General features: G+C 34.8%; 1 protein-coding gene across 1 annotated transcript; it reads left to right on the top strand.

The window, feature by feature from the left end:
• The first annotated feature begins 1,258 nt into the window (after positions 1–1,258).
• Positions 1,259–8,256, top strand: LOC107185444 (transient receptor potential channel pyrexia). The gene is made up of 2 exons (XM_015573120.1): positions 1,259–1,462; positions 5,139–8,256. The coding sequence occupies exon 2, from the start codon at positions 5,171–5,173 to the stop codon at positions 8,075–8,077; it is 2,907 nt and encodes a 968-aa protein (XP_015428606.1). The 5' UTR covers positions 1,259–1,462; positions 5,139–5,170; the 3' UTR covers positions 8,078–8,256.
• Positions 8,257–20,095: the final 11,839 nt, after the last annotated feature.

The following is a 20,095-nucleotide window of genomic DNA, read 5'->3' as shown; positions in this document are numbered from 1 at the left end:
ATTCATTTGAAATAATCATAACAATTTTTTTCAATGTAATGCATTTAACGGTTTTGAATTATTCTAACGAAATATTCATTTATGTAAGACAATGTTTCTTATATTAAAATTGTATACACAGAATATATTTATTTTACAAATACCACGAATATGTGAAAAACGCGCATGATTGAATTATTATACTATATATTAACTCCAGTGAGTCTACAAATATAAACTGGAATCTATTTATAGGATTATAACAACGATTTAGCTCTGCTGTATAACACGATGGTCGCGAATGTAATCAAGTTCGAGATAATTCGCTTCATTCATTTCTAGAGCTATCGTCATTGTCTTTTGCGTTTTGTCTGATCTACCGTTAATAAATCTGTTTCTATATACAAAAACAAAAATTAGGAAAATCGTAATAATTAAAGTTTTACATTCTTTTAACAATGCTTCTCTTTTTTTCAATTGTATCGAGAAGACGATTATATGTTACTGTATAGAATATTCTTTCTATAAAATAGTCAAACATTTTGTTGTTTAATTGTGGTTGTGTAGATTTTTAAGTAGTGTTATTCGTGCATGAACTTCATAAATGGCCTGTCCGTCATCTTGCAACGGAGAGATGGAATTTTGTACCGGTCGAAAGAAGTAGAGACCCACTTATTATCATCTTCGTTAAAAACATTCTTCAAGGACATAAACACATTCAGAAGGCACTGAATTATTGAAATAAAATTAAAATAACAAGATACAGTGACGTGAAGCAAATTAATGAAATAATAGATCATTTGTTATTTCCGATTACTATCGATTCATCTAGTGATCATTATGATTCCGTAATGGCATTCGGAAAATACAACATTATTTATCAAAATCATCCATAAGTATTGAAAGTCGGAACAATGGAAATTTTACATAAGTGAAAGAAAATTGAAATCACAGGAATTTCGGTATGTGATCGATTTATCGTGATCTTTTCGATCTCACGATTTACTAAAATCTGTGAATTTCTAATACGAAAGTGTGTCACCAATTGACAATGTAAGACCATCTATTATCAAGAAGAAATCACGACAAAATGACTATATTTCCGATTCGATGGATTTATCGTGATCCACGATAATCGGCAACGATATTCGTTATTGTAACGAAACACTTTTAATGCAATTTATAAAGTATGCTCTCAAACTACGAAGAAAACCACGGGAGATCGATGACAAGGATACAAAAGCATGTGGATCGTTGGCATTTCTGTTGTACGCGATTTATCGCAGTCTCCGCGATCTCGGATCGGACGTTACGTGCAAGAAGCTCGATCCGGGCTCAGTGTTAATCGAGCCGTCCGATAGTACGACAGGCCTACGATGTTGTTATGAGGCCGGCACATTGAGCCGAATAAGATTTGACAAAAGTTCTGCGCACGTGAAAAACACCGCGATCAGTTCACTCGGCCTCGACGTTCGCTGATCCGGTAACGAGCTCGTCCAAAACATAAAAAAAAATCTTCATTCGTTGCATCGACCATCGAACCGTTCTTCCGAATATTAAAGAAAAGAAAGAGAAAAAAAAAGGAGAAACATTTGTTACTTTCTTCCGTGACTCTTACTCGATCTAATAATTGTCAACGTCAAAAAGTCATTCCATGAATTCTGTAACGAATATGTGATAATAACGGGATAGATCGGTAACGTTAACGTTATAGGTCGTCTTGAAAACTTTCGTAGTGCAACAATCATGTTTGTGATTGTATGAAATAGAGGTATTGAAATCGATAGCCTTTCAGTTTGTTTTTATTAGAGTGAAATAAATAAATGTGAGTATGTTGTATCAGTGTCTGTGGATGATTTGTGTTTTGTACGAAGACTTTGATGATAAAACAATGAGTTGTTGTTACAGTGATGAAAGAATACTGTGTGCAGCCGTTTCAGTTTCTTCTGACGTTCAATAATGTTTCGTAAAAGGCTGTACTGGTTTCTAGTATTTAATAACAGCGTAAAATTGAAAATAGTACATATAATGAACAGATTAGAGGAAAACTTTTGACTTGATATTTAACAATGAGTGATTATTCCAATCGTGGTCAGGTTCTTTAATTTTTTTTTGTCGAGTAAACAAGTTACTTTGAATAGAATTTCGAGCTTCGATTTGCAATTCAGAGAAAGTTTGTATCACTTCGTTACGATAATTTTCCGATATTTTAAGAAACTTATAGAATTTCATACGTTTTTAAGGAAATTATTTAAGAATTTACTTTAAAAATAGCGCCCTTGTTACACCGTAGATCATTGAAATATATTATTCGAGCCTTGTATAGTGATAAAAAAAAGTCGAAGAATTCTATTGTTCCCGCGGATATTTTAATAATCTGAAATATGGAGGAACATCATTTCACGCACCTTTTCTCGTGGTTTTCGAAATGGATCACCGGAATGTCGAGAATGTTCTCGTCTTTGGACTTGAAGGACTCGAACTGTATATAAATAATATCAATTTAAAGGTAACGTCGCGTCACTTCACGGTGATCAATGTATGTGCCCGATTTTCCAATTGACATTCGCGCTTCACGCGATGCGTCTGTGACCAGCCGCAGACGTCATCACAGATCACATCGTCTTGTGCTTATTACGATTAACCAAAATCGTCGTTGAGTAATTTTTATTGTACGAACTAATTATGAATTAATTGGAATTAATTATTATCACATCATTGCTTACATCGTATTTTCGTATATTTCGTGTTGTCTAAAAATGTTTTTCCTTTAATTTCATTTATACTAAAAGATTAATAGAGCTGAATGATAATTATTATTATACTACTTCGTAATGATAATTATTATTAATACTCTTATCGTTTAATAATATTTGGAAGTGATTTATTATGTGCGTAAACGTATTATCTTCCAAGGTTCAATGTATGTAAAAACACGATTGTTGCAACTATTATGATATATTTTTGTTATCGTCATGAATTTTGTGGAATTGTTATTATATTACGATCATGAAATTATTAATTACTTTAAAAAAAGGAAAAGATGGCTTGTAAATACAATGTAAGAGACTTCTCCGTGAAGCCTCATATTCTTCCAATTCTGTTTATTAGAGAAATACAAATTTTTTTCTGATGTCATGAAATATAAGTAGAAAATTATAATAAAAATATTTGCAAATTTTTTAGTAATATTAATGAATATTATCGAAGAACAGTACAATGATATACAATAGTCTTTTTAATGGAATTGTTGAAATATGTTAAGCAGGGATCAGATTTTCCATTGAAATCATCACAGAATGTTGTTACTTTGGATCAGATTGTTGTTCCTACTCCAATTTTTTTTAAGCACTTTTCTTTCCAAATCGTTTCGTATTGTCTTTCATTCATATTTCTTACAAAAATTCTGACCTCAGACACTCTTCTACTTTTTTTTAGTGTAATTAATGTCACGATTTTCTGTGTTCGCTTGTATTATCGCTAATTCAGTAGTATATTACGCGACGTGAATCGTGAAAGTCAACAAAATCGGCTGGGTGCTTAACGTGTTAAACATAATCCTTTGACACTCATCGTAAATAAATATTCAAATCACACACGAAAAGTTTACTGTATCCGCAGAACTCTCACGAATGAAATCAAGGAATGACTCATACGTAGCTACTACAGAATTGTAAATCGAGATTTATCATAGTAATTATTTCTTTAACCGTCTCGAACCTCATATACAAGGTGTCCCATTTAAGTCGACCCACTCGATTATCTCCGAAACTTAGGACAATATTAAAAAATATTTGAAATAAAAATGAAATAGTATCGACTTTCCAATTGAGTAGATTTTTGCTGTGTGGGCGTGTAGAGGACATATGGAGGTCAACTTTTTTTTTTAAATGGAATCTTATATTTTGTAATGCACTAATTCGCCACAAGTGACTGAATAGTTTATGTAGGCAATAACGAGTAGCATCAAGTAGTGCATTAACAAACATACGATTCCACTTAAAAAAACAAAATTGACCTTCATATGACCTCTACGTGTTCACATAGGAAAAAGTTACATCAGAAAGTGTGCCCTCTGATACCATTTAATTTTTGTCTGAAATATTTTTTAATATTGTCAATAGTTTCAGAGATACCATAAAAAATTACTTATTCTGTCTGCACTTGTGTTAATAAAAATACGGGACACTTGTGCAGGTTGGACTGTACATAGCAAACTAGGACGAAAATCAAGAACGACAAAATTGCGTTCGGGGCTCCGTTTTCGAGTTATAATTATTAAAAATATAGGCGAAACATTTGTGATACCTACGTCTGACATGATGGGTGTTATTCTACTTGAGAGGCGCGTTCTTCAACTGTTCCACGAGTTGGTTACATTCATTTCATTTTATTTCGTCTATGAAATTTCACTAGATTTAGATCATTGATCGAGCCCCTTAGATGGGAATCGGCTCTTCGAGTAGTACAGTAATTCCTCGATAAGTGTTCGTAAAGTTTAGAACAGTGATAGAGCTTGGAATTCTGAAACCAATGCCATTAGTTTATGAAATACTTAATGTTCAGTCCCGAGAAGCCTTCGAACACTTATCGAGGATTTACTCTAATAACTAGTTTGCGGATGTTTATGCATTTATAACAAATGTTAACATACAAAATACAGTGACAGTAAGACTAATGAAATTTAACGATATTCTCATATTACACAATTATTATTAACAAGACATTATTATTAACAAGACATCCAGTAAATGAATTTCTAACAAATTATTAGGTTTACAGGATAATAATTCAAATTGCAAATTCCCATAAACATCCGCAGTCTACTGATAACCCATCGCGTCAGACGTATTTCACGTGTATTCCCTACAATTACTCTCTCGAAAACAAATCCCCTCCAACGCAATCTCGTCATTCTTGCTTCTCATCTTAATTTCACAAGTAGAATTCACCCTGCAAAAGTGTCCCGCACGTTTTACGCTTGAACCATCGGAATTTAAAAACAAACAAACAAAGAAGTACGGAAGAAACTAACGAACAAACCCAATCAGATTCTGCGTCTCCATCTTTCCGCTTCGAGGCACCGCAGAAATCGTTCATCTCGCGAAGAACGTTTGCGAGCAATTATTATACATATACTCATAACGATATCTTCGTAGATCAATGATGTAACGGCCGTGAACCGCGAAGGATGGCGAATAACACGGCGACGTCACCGTCGTCGAAAAGGACGGTGCAAATGGAACGGATCATCGACATAGAGGATGCGACCGTGTCCGTGCCGGGCACCCCGAAACGCACCACCATGACGTCGTTGCTGCTGACGCGTTGGCTGGCGTCGAAGAGCACGCCACGCACGGAACCGGAACGCAGTTGGTCGTCGGACGAGAGAAGTCTCGAGTACGGTACTCCGCCGCCTATCGAGGAGCCGCATTGTTATTCGATGTGCGCCAGCGAGAGCTCCTACACAGAGGAGCTGAATTGCACGTTGCAGGTGAACAAAGACATAATCAGGAATCTGTTAACGGAACACATGAGGTGCGTCGGTGGTCGGCTGCAGCTCCTCGACGACCTAGAAATGGACAAACTGGACCTGACCAATCCCCAACGCGTATCCAAGACCTACAAGAAGCAGGAGCTGAACACACTGCTGTTACAGGCCAGTCTGATCGGTCGACTGGATCTCATCACCAGTCTCCACAAATGTGGCGCAGACTTGAATCATTCCGAGCAAGAGCAATGTCTCACACCGTTGCACCTCTGCGCGTTCAGCAATTCCCTGGAAGCCGTCCAGTATCTATTGACCAACGGAGCCGACATGAACACGAAAGGAACACACACGCCGTTCCATTATGCCGCTTTCGGGAACGCTTTCAAGGTAGCACAGTATTTCCTTCAGTTGGGCATCAGCCAGGAATCGCCTCTGGCCGAGGAGACTGTACTCCACGCAGCGGCCAGATCGAACGCTCTGAACGTGCTGAAATTATTAGCGCCCGGTAATCCAACCCTGGATCATTTAGATTGTAATGGGTACGGTGCTATACACCATGTAGCGGATAGGGATGATTCGGGTTGTCTGCTGGTGCTTCTGGACGCTGGTTGCCAGCTGGACACCATGACCAAAAAGGGGGATACCGCGCTACATCTGGCTGCTGAGGCCAGTTGCGCGGAGAACGTTGATCTGCTGGTCGAGAGGGGCGCGAACGTTCGTCTGAAAAACCACAGGGGTCAGACAGCGTTGCACATAGCCTCCAGGTCCCATTCATTGGAGTGCGTAGAAGTATTGCTGAAGAAAGGCGGCTGCGATCCGAATGTCGAAGACAACGATGGACGGACGTCCTTGCATCTTGCTCTAGGAAGATCCGTGTTGGCATACGAAGTCACTGAATTTCTCATAACATGGAAGGCGAACGTGAACAAAACCGACAAATACGGCTACACACCGCTTCACATAGCCGCACTGAACGAATTGTCCCAATGCGTAGACGTGTTGATCCAGCACGGGGCTGATCTCAGTTCTAGAACAAAAGGCGGTACCAGTGCGTTGTCCATCATTCTACGAAAGACACCGACTTCGTTGAACGTTTTCAAACAACGATTAGACGCCTCGATAACCCTCCATCAGCATGGGTCCGCGACAGGCGAGGTGGAGCTCAGGCTGGACTTTCATTCCCTATTGATGAACCAGCAACAGGGTGAGATCAGATACCTGGGCACCTTCGTGAAAGAAGGCTACAAAGAGATCTTAGAACATCCTCTCTGCCAGGCGTTCCTCCATCTGAAATGGCAGAAGATCCGCAAGTACTACGTCGGTCGGCTGATCTTCTATCTGTTCTACGTTCTGATACTGACCGGTTGGGTGATGACCGCTCTGGCGCACAATTGTTACAACGAGTCCCATGGGCAATTGGACACCACGCAGCCGCCGTTGTGCGCGAACACCACCGGTATAAACGGTTTTCTGTACAGGCATCCGGCCTTGCTGGAGGTCGAGTGGTACGCGTTAATGGTGCTAACGATATTGGAGGCGTTTCGCAAGCTGACAAGCATCCCGACCTATCTGTCTGTACGTCAGTTTTTCACCCAAGCAGAGAACATGGTCGAGTGGTGCGTGATCTTGAGCGTGTTCGCCACGTCGTTTATCTACACGGGTAGAACGTATCCGTGGCAGAATCACGTGGGCGCATTTGCGGTACTATGCGGCTGGAGCAATCTGATGCTGATGATAGGTCAGCTACCGTTATTCGGGGCTTACGTGGCGATGTTTACTAGCGTCCAGGCGCAGGTGTTTAAGCTTCTGTTGGCCTACGCTTGCCTCCTTGTAGGCTTCACAGCTAGCTTCTGCGTGATATTCCCCCGTTCGAAATCCTTCAGCAGCCCCCATATAGGTCTGATCAAGGTTCTAGTGATGATGACCGGCGAGCTGAATTTCGAGGATCTGTTCTTCCCCCGAGAGGAGGATGGCAAATCCACAGACGTTGGTGGAACCTCTTGGATTCTACTTCAAGTCTCCGCGCAATTGTCCTTCGTGCTGTTCCTACTGTTCGTTACCATAGTTCTGATGAATCTTCTAGTCGGAATAGCCGTGCACGACATCAAGGGGCTGCAAAAAACCGCTGGCCTGGCGAAGCTTGTCCGTCAAACGAAGCTGATCTGTGACGTCGAGACCGCGTTGTTTTTGGGTCTGATGCCGAAACGGGTTATGAAGTTTTTACGATGGACTGCGTTGCTTTTGCCCTCGCCGTTGAGAGCAGTGCTGACGGTCAGACCGTTGAATCCAAGGGAGACCAGATTACCGCGTGATCTGTTGACCGCCGCGCATAAGGTGGCCAAGGATCGGAAAAATATGTCTGGTACATTGTGCAGCAGAAAGAGCACCAGTACCACGTACACGTATCTGAAAAACGAGCCCTATTTGACCATCCGGAGGATGCCACCAGAAGATGAGGTGTTCGTCGATGATTCCACGATTAAAGGGGAATTGACGGAGCTGAAGAAGATCTGCGAAAGGAATCAGGAGCTGCTCGAGGAACTTCTGATGGCGTTGATGACGGCGAAACGTTACGGAACGGAGAAGGAAGAGGATGAGGCTAATTAAATTCAATCCTTCTCGTTCATGGAATCTTGCCTCGTGGGTCGGTTCTAGTATCGTGCGAATGATCTGCCGGGACTTCCAGACCTGGAAACGCTTCGGGGGCCAGAAACGGAAGAAATTGCGACGTTACGTCACCTTTGGATCCGTCTATTTTTACATCTGATTAGGAGTCGAGCTTCGAGGATGGTTAATCAGTTTTGTCAGTTGCTGATCGTTGATTTTGTGTTCGATTTGTTTAAATTTTTTTTTATTTTGCTTTTGCTATTTTGGGTTTTTTTTTTTTAAAAAAAAGATTCGATTGGTTTGCTGGTAAAAAATTCGACCCGCGGAAACATCGTGAAGATCGATGGAGAGAGATCAAGGAAGCGTTTTGCATGCCTCGGTGTAGAATTCGTGGAAGTGGTTATGCATTAATTATTCGTGTGTGCATATCATGTTGGAATGTTTTCGTTTCGACTGTGAAGTTGGAGAGAATTATGAACTTTTTAATGAATTGTTAACTTCTCTAGGGTTCCATTAGACGGACCGTTTTTTTTTATATATTTAGAACTGTTTTTTTTTTTAACATCGGCATTTCAATATTGGCAATGTGTTTTATGCAATTATTCGTGACAACAGATTGAGATTAACAGGGGTAATTGATATTTATGTTGACGTACAAATCTTTACTACATTCTTTTTTTCAGAAACATTTTAATATTGTATATTAAGGAATTAAATTCCGTCCAGACGAATATTAACGGGGACCGTGAAAGTTTGTGAAAAATTAATATAATAAAGTATAACAGGAAATATAAATGTTATTTAATTTTGTATATCGCGCATGTATTGCACTGTAAATAATTGTATAAAAGGATTGTAAATATGATGCTATTGAATAATAAACCTGTTAGACATGTTAATTTTATATTTGAGTGAACAAACGTATATACAAATAAACAAACTTCTTTTTACATTATATGTAAAGTGTACACACAGTTTTACATATTTCACTTTCATATTCATTATTCGTAGATAAAATATTTAAATTATTATGTGTAAAAAAGCTGAGTAACGGAACAAATTCAAAGAAACGCTACTTACGAAATACTTCGATAAAAATACTAAAATATTTAAATTCATTTGGAATTTAACATTTTTCGAAATTCTTATGTCACATTATAAAACTGAATCGCAATATGAAATTTTATCCTTCCTTTTCAGTTATTCGAATCCAATGAAATCATTTTTTTCATAACTCTCATCGTGGTGTTTAAATATTTGTTTATTCCACATTTAAATGTTTTGCGGTCGAATATCATAGATCGAAGCAGAATTTAAAAAAGAATAATGGAAATCATATTTGTAAAAATATTATTGCAGCCAGAGCAAACGACACGAATGTATAAAATTCATAATTTTTCCGGTCACCGGGACTTATCGAACCGCGGCACGCACAAAGTAATCACAATACCTGACTTATCACCTGAGCCAAGTTTATGCAAAATATACAGTACCGCTCAGAATTATTCGAACGGTATAATTTTCGGAGTTTATGACAATGTTTAGACTCAGATAAATATTTTATTGTCCCTTACCACTAGAACTACCAAATTCGTCAAAATGGCGGAACTCAGATTTTTTATTTCACAATTACTGAAATAAAGACGCTTTCGTAGGTAATCAGGTCAACCTGTAATGTATTATTAGACTACGGATTATATGCATTTATAGCATATACGACTATGTGAAATATGGTAAATGGTAAAGTTAACATCAGATCTAATACATGTTCTGTCTTACTCTTGTCATAATAAAATCTTTAAAAAATGAAAGGAAATCCAATCTTCACATCTATCTTTATAAATCACTTCGAAAAATGTTATTTTGCATAAAAATCTGCAGTCTATTTATTATATATTTAGCATTACACTATATTATGCAATACCGTATTATATATTATAGACATTGATATGTTATACAGTATAATTTAGTGTGCACTTAACGCTGGTAGTTCTAGTGTTAACCCTCATCCGTCCCTTGTGTCAATTTGACACAGTTCTCTTCTAAGAAATGACGTTATTCTGTCATGTGTAGGTAAATTTAGCTGAGGCTTCGTGATTTTTTACTTTAAAGAATTTGCAAATATAACTATTTTTCGCTTCATTGTATTAATTTTGACCACTGGGTCAAATTGACACCGAGGGACAAATTAAGTTGGGAAAATGAGGGACGGATGAGGGTTACTTGATGGTATACGTAGGTATATATTATACATATAGGGAACAGGGCCCATCAGTTTTAGCCAACTGCTTACCATAAATGCATAATAAAACGAGAATATTAATTTTCCCCCTAACACACCGTATGAAAACTACTATGAACAGTTTGGGTTTTATTGTTTCTTTAGGATAGTGTCCCTACCACAAGGCTTATAAATATGAAATTCACCTTTTCCTTAGTCATTTCTTGTTCGTCCCTCGGAAAAACAACATTCGCTCTAACGGTGCTGAAAATGTCGAAAGTCGCAATGATATCAATTGAAAAACGTTCTGCAGTATGTGTGTGTGTGTGTGGTGAAGGCTATTCGATCGATGATATTGCAAATAAACTAAGTAAGTATATCAAAGAGCAGCGTGTGGAATATCATCAGAAAGAAAGAAACTACCAGTAGTCTAATTTTTTTGGTATTTTTCTTTATTAAATGTTTTTAATTGTATACTTACAATTACTTACATTTATTTTATATTAAAAATAACGTGCGGATTTCGACTCATTGATCGATAATTTCTAGAGTAAACGCATATTAGTTTTAATTATAATATAAAGAAGAAAGAAAAGAAAAAGGTAACTAGTAGTATACTTAATAGAAAGAATTCTGGAAGAAGGAAATCTACTAAAAACCAATTCTAGATACACTTTTAAGCGGTCGTGTACAGTGGGTAACAAAAGTATTCGCACACTCTTTAAAACAAAACAACTTTTTTAAAATTGGTCCAAGTGACGTGAGTTTTTTTTGTGAAGTTAGGAACATTAGGTTACTAAATAATGTGTAAATAAAAAATTTAGAATAGTAAAGGTTGCTTTTTACAACTTTTTTATTTGAGACAAAAATGAAAATTTAATAAATGTTGATCTATTGTAAATCTAACAATGCTTACATTTTTCGATGCCTGTCGCTCGTTCCTGTATCAACCGATTTCAATGAAAGTTCCAGTATGTATATAAGTAACATAAATCTTCGATATGTATTTAATCATTTTCATTATAGCCTCACATTAAAAAGTTATAAAAAGCGACTTTTACTATTTTCTTCGCGATTCCGACCAATTGCAATTTTTTCAAATTTTTTTTACACATCATTTAGTAAACTAATGTTTTTAACTTCACAAAACAAGTCAAGTCACTTGGGCCAATTTTAAAGAGGTTGTTCTGTTTTAAAGGGTGTTCGAATACTTTTGTTACCCACTGTATGTGGCCCCACTGCGGAAATATGTATGTTTTGGTTCAGTTTCGTCCGCGCAGCAGTATCAAACGCCGCTTTATTGCCCAATAATTCCGCGAGTGTTCTTGGTGGTAGATTGAAATTTTTAGTCGTTCGAAACATGTTTCGCAAGCTGTTTAAGTACCGAAAAAAAAGAACACAAAAAAAACTAAGAGATATCGAACGGAGGCGGAATGCAAATCGATATGTTAATCGACAGGTTTTAACGGTTTCTCACGGATAATTTACGACTTCCACCGTCGCGAATACGAAGGTAGTCCTCGTAACATATTTTTTTCTTTTATATATTCTCTAGTTTGTGCTAAAAATCTGAATTTGTTCTTAAAAATAATTCAGACTGTTCGTCATTGAATTCATGTATTGGGTGAGTGCAAAAGTTTCGATGAATTTTTGGGAAAACAATAAACAATTATGTTAGTATATTATGTCTCGATGTCAATCTGACAAAGTAAATTACTGTTTAGAACGAAAATTGACTCGAACAAGAGTGTTTTGTTGTTGAAAAAAGAAATTTAGAATTTAGCTATCTAAAAAAAAAATTTGAAAATGGATAGAATAAACGTTGTGAACACCGTAAAAAATACTTGGGTTTTCTTTTTGGAGAAGCTGTTATGTTAATTCCACTCTGTGGTAAACTGAAAATTTATTAATATAATTTCATTAGAGAGATTCAATAAGTAATAATAATAATGTAAAAAGTTGTTTATTAAAATAAAAATTTCTATTGAAAGTACATATGTTATAAAAGAATTATTATGTATGTCATTACATTATTGTTAAATTATAATTAAAATTATTATTAGTCTACACTTTTAGAGCGAAACCCATCGAAACTTTGTCATTGATCCAATAATTTGAACCTATTTTATCATCTTATTGGAAGAATAATGGATCACTGAGCCTTTCAGAAGCCAAACTAATTGAATGCATTTCCTATTTTCGTAATTCTAATATTCTCAACCGTTCATTTTTATAGACTTTACATATTTTAATATTAAGCTGACATATGAAAGAACGCACTATGTAACATTTATGTTTTCGTATGTTTTAAGTCAAATTTAAAACAGATATTTCTACAATATAAATATAAAATGAAATAAAATTTTCTCTACATTTTATCCTTTAAAAAGAACCGGTTTAGCTTTTGGGGGAACTCCGTTGGTTGATTTAATAAAACATGCTCTGTATCATTTAAAGTTTTTCGTCGTCGGACACTTTGTAACCAGTCAAGTTACACGAAACACCCTGTAGATAATAAAATCTTTATTTAACGATAAAGTGAATCATCTAGCTTTCCATCCACAGATCTTGCTTCACGATTAATTAATTTTATTCTCATAGAAATTTTGATGGATACATTTACACTGACCTAAAAGGCAGTCTTTCAGTTATAAACTCTCGACTTTCACTTATCAAGCTCATATTGCAAAAATGAAACAGCAATATTTCAAATGCACAATGGAAAAAACAACATTGCGCCAATCAGCGGTTCGCGGGAAATATTTTTTCCTGAAACGGCCGGGTAACAAGTTTAATTACAAAAACGCTTGATATAACTACTTCCAAGAATCCGAGACCTCGGCCGATCGTTTCGGTAATCAAGTATTCCGGCTGGAGCTGTCCGTTCATTATACTTTTCGTAGTGAAATCTAGTGAATAGAGCCTACACAGCCAAGAATGAAGTATTTTCCTTAATGAATATGATTTATGATTTTTATTTACAAAAAAGTAATGTTCGTCAGTATTATGAAAAAGAAGAAATTAGTTGTTTTGGTAAATGTGATTGTTTTCAAAAGATTGTCATGATTATCGATCCGACAGATTTCCGATTGTTTTTCACGAGTTTAAAGGGACAAGTGCTGCAAAAGTTACTGAAACCGTAAATTTAATATTGAGAGAAGGTTGTGTAAATGTTGGGAGAATCGAACAGACATGTTCATTTACATAATATTGTTCATTCACTGATGAAATCTGTATTTTTTTCTTTTTAATTTACTTAATTACTTTTTTTCCAATTTTTCGAATTGAAATTTATACATTATAAACAGGTATAGATATTAAAAAATCTTATTTTCATGTTCAACATATTTGTTAATATTATTATTGTTTAAAATTCGACTTTAATGGTTACAAAATCTCTTACGTATTCACTCATCGGTGCGTCTATCCTATTTATTTATTTAATATGTGTGCAGGCCTTTAGTACATTGATTTATAATAGTAGGAAGGAAGACTTTTAAATAGCAGTAAAATAGCATTTAAATAGTGTTGAGGTAACTACAGTGTGATTAGTTTCATTTGTGAAAACAATATTTTATATGCACCAGCCTAGTGTATTCTTCTTTCGGATTCAGTGTTTTGTCTGTTTTGTCCATTTTTCCCATTTTTCTCATTTTTCCCATTTTGTCTATTTTCCCTATTTTCCCTATTTTGTCCGTTTCATCACTTTGCTCCCTTTCCGTACATTATAAAATTTAGTTGAATACATACCAGACTACGTTGTTCGGATAGCAGGAGCATTTAAATGATACACGAAGGTAAACGTTGCTCAGACAATCGAAGTTCCGTAATGTCACGTGGGGAAAACGAACCAACCACGCATCAAAATTGACAACGGAAATTGAAGAAATACAGTAGCAGCGCGAGACACCTACCTCTCCATTCCGGATAGCAGTTATCTTTCTTGCTCGGTGGAATTTACTTCCAACCGGAAAATTAAACCACTTGTCAACTGTTACACTACCCAATTATCTCTAAAAATTGTGTCTCTACCTACAGCGAATCTATAATCCGATGGAATATTTCGTGTGTTGTTCACGCGATGATTAATTATACTATCCAGGCGCGAACATTTGCATGTTGAAAATATTCTACGCGCAAAAAAAGAGTTGTCAATCATTGCAAATTGTTCCAATAGTTCCAATTATTCAATCACACTTAACAGTTGATGAATTAGTAATGGAAAAAAAAATTACGTTTCGTTGGATCTATCGATCCGATTTACGTACGTCCGCCGTTCATTATAGCCGCAGGGAAACTATAATTCATTTTTGTGTGATTTTTCTTGCAATTTCTCGACTAATTATCAAACTCTAATTGTCGACCGTAAGGTTTTCTTGGAAATTTACTTATTTTAATAATATCCACGAAAATAAGAATTTCTATAAGTATCCACGAACTTGAGTGTACATATTACTCTATGTTGTGGTAATTGAAATTAAATTTGCTACAGTGACTAGCATTTCTAAAACGAACAAAACTTTACCAAAAATAATGGTACCGTAATTTAAATGCAGTCGAAGTCGCTAATAATCCTTATGTTAGACGTTTATGCGACTATAAAGAATAAATAATAAAAAAGAAACACGTCAAACATTCCAATATTATTATTACGAAATAACGAGTAAATGATATTTAATGAGCGACGTGAACTGTCAGTAAAGTGTGTTCGAACGTGTTAAAATTCGATTATTATTATCGCCGTGTGCAGTTCTTTATACTTTCCAGCGTTATTTAGAGAAATCGGAATGCGATCTTCAATTGTACATAACTCATGCGATGGCTTCCGGAATCCGTTCATTTGAATTCCATTACAATGTTGGGATATTCACAGAATACGAAACTAAGCAAAACAATCGATGTTTTATTGGATTTATAATAACTAGACTTCGTATTTTCATGCGAATATAGATTTTTATTTGTTAACAGGCAGAGAACTGGAGTTCAAACAGAAAATTATTTACATTAGTGTGTTAATATTTCATAAATGCATAAAAAATAGTAGTTTTATTACCGCATTTTTCTGATTTAAAACAGGAGAGGCTCCTGGTTCCATAGGAATGGATATGTATCAATAATTAATTATGGATTATTAATTCTAATTCTGTTAATACTTTCATCAATATTCAACCCAAAATTGAAATTTCTTGTCCTTTTTTCCTAATAAACCCGATTCACAAGCGTTATAAACGGTTGATTTCCAAATTATCACGATTTGTTCGACGATTACTCTCGAAAAGTGAAGTAGGATTAATTTCAACAATTGAATTCAATTTTAAAATTTGTCTATACTAGAAAAACATTGATAATAATCTGACTGCGGATTCTATGCATTTATCGTAAACGTGAATATAATGAAACACAGCAAAAATTTTCGAAAAGTTGACTCTTTTATATTAAAAAAATTTCTACTTCGGACCTAACGAAGTGTTTGCATACGGGAAACAAAGCTTCGACATAATTTCAATTCAGTACATTAATCCAGATAAATCTAAATTTGCATATAATATACTTAATTTCTTAACATTCTGCATTCATCGACACAAACATCCTTGCAAACGTATGCAACCTAGAGTAGATGTCCCAATTACTGCCACCTTAAAATTGTAGCGTAACTTCATTTAATCATTCCACGTGTTGTTTAACCTAAATATTATCCCAGTTTAAAACATAATATTATTTACCATCTCTATCATGAAAAAAAAACAGTTTTACACATTAAATATGAAGAATTAATTAAGAGTAAATAGAAATCTATGAATAATCCCAGTGTCTCTATAACTGTCACCTCAAAAATTAAAGTACAATTCTTATATACTTTAACAATTCATTTTGTACAATACATGTAGGTAGAATAGTAAAAATACGACTGTTTCTTTAGTATGATTTCACCATAACTTCCTACTTACGTAGTAACGCTTTTGACCCTCAAATTGCACTTTCATTTTTCAACATACATATTTAAATACCTGGTACACGCACGAATAAAAAGTTTCGAATAACGAATCAAAGATTTTTAATTAATCCAATGTGGTAATTCCAATTTTTATCATAAAATAATATTTCATCTAAAATGAGTAGACACTTGGTAAACAATTGTTTAATCTCAAGAACTGTGTAAAGGTTAGGATGACAATCTTAGATACTGCTGCTTCTCACCATTTATTATTCGAATAAAATGGTGCCTATCTCTGCATACAAGTACATGTATTTTTTTGTTTTTTATATACACCAGAGTTCCAATTTAACAATAAAATTTGTTGTATTAGGCATACTGACAGTAATTAAAATATTTACCCTGTATCAGAATTAGCCAAATTTGTAAGCTAATTACAAAATCCAAATCACAATTACAATGTAATTGCAAGACAATTACAATTACATTATAATTAACTATGCTAAATTTACAATAAAACTTACAATGTAATTGTAATTGTCCCACAATTACATTGCAATTAGAATTTGAGATTTTGTAATTAGATTACATTTTGCCCTACTCTGCCTTATATGTACATATACTCGTTGACCCAAGAATTTCGCCGAGGATCCAAGATGGCGGCGAACCTACTACGAAATATTTACCCATTCGAATATGTCCAATTAATTGGCCTTCGTAAAAGTGATTTTCAGCCTGCAAACCGGTTCGAATTCGTACGGAATCATGATCCGTAGATGCCTGTTGCGCGATGATGGAACACAATTACTACCGGCTACGATGATACTGAACAAGGACGCTTCGGGCACCGGCGACTAGTGTATCTAGATTTCACAGAACATCTTAAAGTCCGACGAATCCGTGAAAAGGCCTCACATCCGCGCGGACTCTTGTCCAAGCGTTACGCCGCCTGTATAGTTTCGGCTCCGTTATATTGTTCATTTTGTTTTTCTCTTTTTTTTATTTATTTTTTTCTCGCAACTCTACTCGGTCCGTGATTCGAACTTTCTCTGTGTCGATGGTCTAAGAAGCAGACAAACGCTTTTTTTCGATTGAAAAATAATTCGACGACGGATGAACCAGTGAAAATTAATTTTTGTCACGATGCTTTTGGTGAAACTGTTTTTTCGTGAAGTGTGTCGTGTACTTTAGAATGATACGAAATTGTTGGTATAATTGGTGGACGGCGAAGAAGTGGAATACCCGTTAAGAAAGTATTCGACGAATGACGGTTTGGGGAAGTGGATGGAGAATTGAAAATCGTTGTTTTTGGTGAAATGTGTCGAGCAAGGTATATTATGGTATAGTTATTGTAAATTTATGGATTTGTGAATAGTTGGAGTTCGATCTAGAGAGAAATGATTTAACGAAATAATCTTGGTGGGGAAAGGTGGGGAGGGGGAGTATGATATTTTAAAAACGATAGTGAGAAAGTTATTGCGTTTGTTTAATGGACATTAGCGATGTTTAGTAGTATTCTTATTAATAGTATCACACTGAAAAATATATGAATAATGTATATATAATTTATTATAAATTGAAGAAAAGTGTATGGACATTGCTGTTCGTTCATAAACTAGAAATTAGAATTTACTTATTTGTTATCTTTATATTATTTGTGAAACTAGAAAATAGGTTCCAGGAGTACCGAAATCTATTCATTTCATAGTAATAAATTTGTTTTCTATTACATTTACATTGTACTTAAAGAATAAAATTAAACAGCAAATATTCTATACTTTTTTAAGTAATTCTTTTGTTACAGATTATATGAAGGAACTGTAAGCTAAAATTGTCGTTACGATTTCACTTTTTGAAATTAAGATTATTTACCAATCTCAAAACTATTTAATCGTGATTAATTCAATAAAATATTTACTTTCTATCAAATGTTCCGAAATTCTTGGGAAAGCAATTTACTTAATTTGCATACCTAATCTTAATAATATATTGGGTAGAAGATCAAGAAATTCTATTTGCACGTAATTTCATGAAGCAAAAGACAATCTAAAGAATGTGAACAATATTTGAACGTATAAAATCCTAGTTTGCCAACGAATCTCGTAAAATAAACACTCTAATGAAGTGTAATTTGCATAATTGGGACAACACAATTAGTACAAATGCAAAAGTTGTCTACGTGCAAAATGGCGGATTTCGCAGGTGACTCGTTTAAAAATCTTCAATCACAATTCGCGTTTGTTTATTTTTCTTCTTTCATTGTCTCTTCTAAATTCTGCCAGTAATTTCATGTACATCAAAAATGAGTTACTAAAACATCAATGATTGTTGTTCAACGAATGTGGATGACTGTCATTCTTGCATAACTTGAGTATTATAAAATTAATCCGAGACATAATTTACGTGTCACGCTTCTCTGCTTTATATTGCATATTGACGAAGTACATACTGACTTGTATGAAATTTCCTCTTTTCAATATCATTCTTGAAGCATTACATACCACCTAAAGTCACAAATTTGTCCATATACAGTAAAAGAAACAGTAAAAAATATTGGGTTACAATATTTAAAATTTTAAATTAACACTTGTTTTCTCTTTTTCATATTTTATTTTAACATTTAATTAAAGAAGAGTTTCATGAAAGTTTAATTTCTCTTCCCAAGTAGTTTCGTACATTTCAGAAAACAGCAATGGACATGCATAAATTTTTTAAGAAAATAGAAATTTCGAGAGAGAGACAGAAACACCATGTTTTCTATGAAATATTCTAAAGAAATACAATGTCAAATTTTCCTCAATTATGAAATTTTCTTAACTCTACATACCTACTTCTGTCTCAAACAAACAAATTTGAGATATCAAACAAAATACTCCCCACTATTATTGCTTTTTGTGTAATTTCTTATTTCTGGGGAAATTACATAATTTCTCGAGATTTTTTTCGAGAAATGTCCTATAAAATTTATAAAGTGTAAAATAGAAGATTAGAGAAAATTTTGATTATAGATATCAACAGTATTGGTAATACAAAGTAAGCAGATAAGGAATCACGCGAGAATAAAAATGTTAGCTGTTTCATTTTTCAATATATAATTTCATAAAAGTGTTTTACGAACAAATTGAAGAGAATCTCTCGATGAAAATGAGTCCAAACACGACGTAATACGGACTATTTGAACAATATGCTATTATAACGTACGATTAAAAATTGTTTTTGCTGCTTTTTCCCTGTTCGAAAACATGCTAATATTCTGAAAAAATATACATTGCAAATACCGGGGCAAGCGTTACAGAATTTTCATCAATTTTTCGATAGAAGGTTCCAGTAAAAAAAAATGAAAGACCCTACAAAATACTGAAACTGTTTTTAATTTTTTAAAGAACCTCGCCAAAAAATCTGAAAAATTTCACGTAATTCGTACATATGGTAATATGTTGTTACTGTAAAAATATAAATCTAATCGCTGCAAAATTTCAATAAGAAATTCGCATTCCCTCATTTTTGCTTTGCTTCCTCCACTCGCAACAAAACCGAATTGAATTTACGAATATATATATACTATTATCAATAAATTTCTCGAGAATTCTCGAGAAACACAGGCTGAAATTTCTTTCCTCGAGAAATGAAAACTATCGAAAGATCAGAAAATCTACTCCCCACCAAGTTATTACAATCTGCAAAACGAACGAAACAACACCTATTCCGATCTTCCACAAAGAAACACAGATAAATTTGTCCGAGTCGCAAGATAGAGAGAAAAACAGTTGTCAAAATTCGTTCATAGTCTCTCCCCAGAAAAAACAACGAAACACAGGAACACATATCGAAACTTTTTGTGTAGATGGACATCCTGGACCAA

Source organism: Dufourea novaeangliae, unplaced genomic scaffold, assembly GCF_001272555.1.
Source record: "Dufourea novaeangliae isolate 0120121106 unplaced genomic scaffold, ASM127255v1 scaffold18, whole genome shotgun sequence".
NCBI lineage: Eukaryota > Metazoa > Arthropoda > Insecta > Hymenoptera > Halictidae > Dufourea > Dufourea novaeangliae.
The sequence above is the reverse complement of the archived record's forward strand: the minus strand, read 5'-3'. Positions and strand labels throughout refer to the sequence as shown.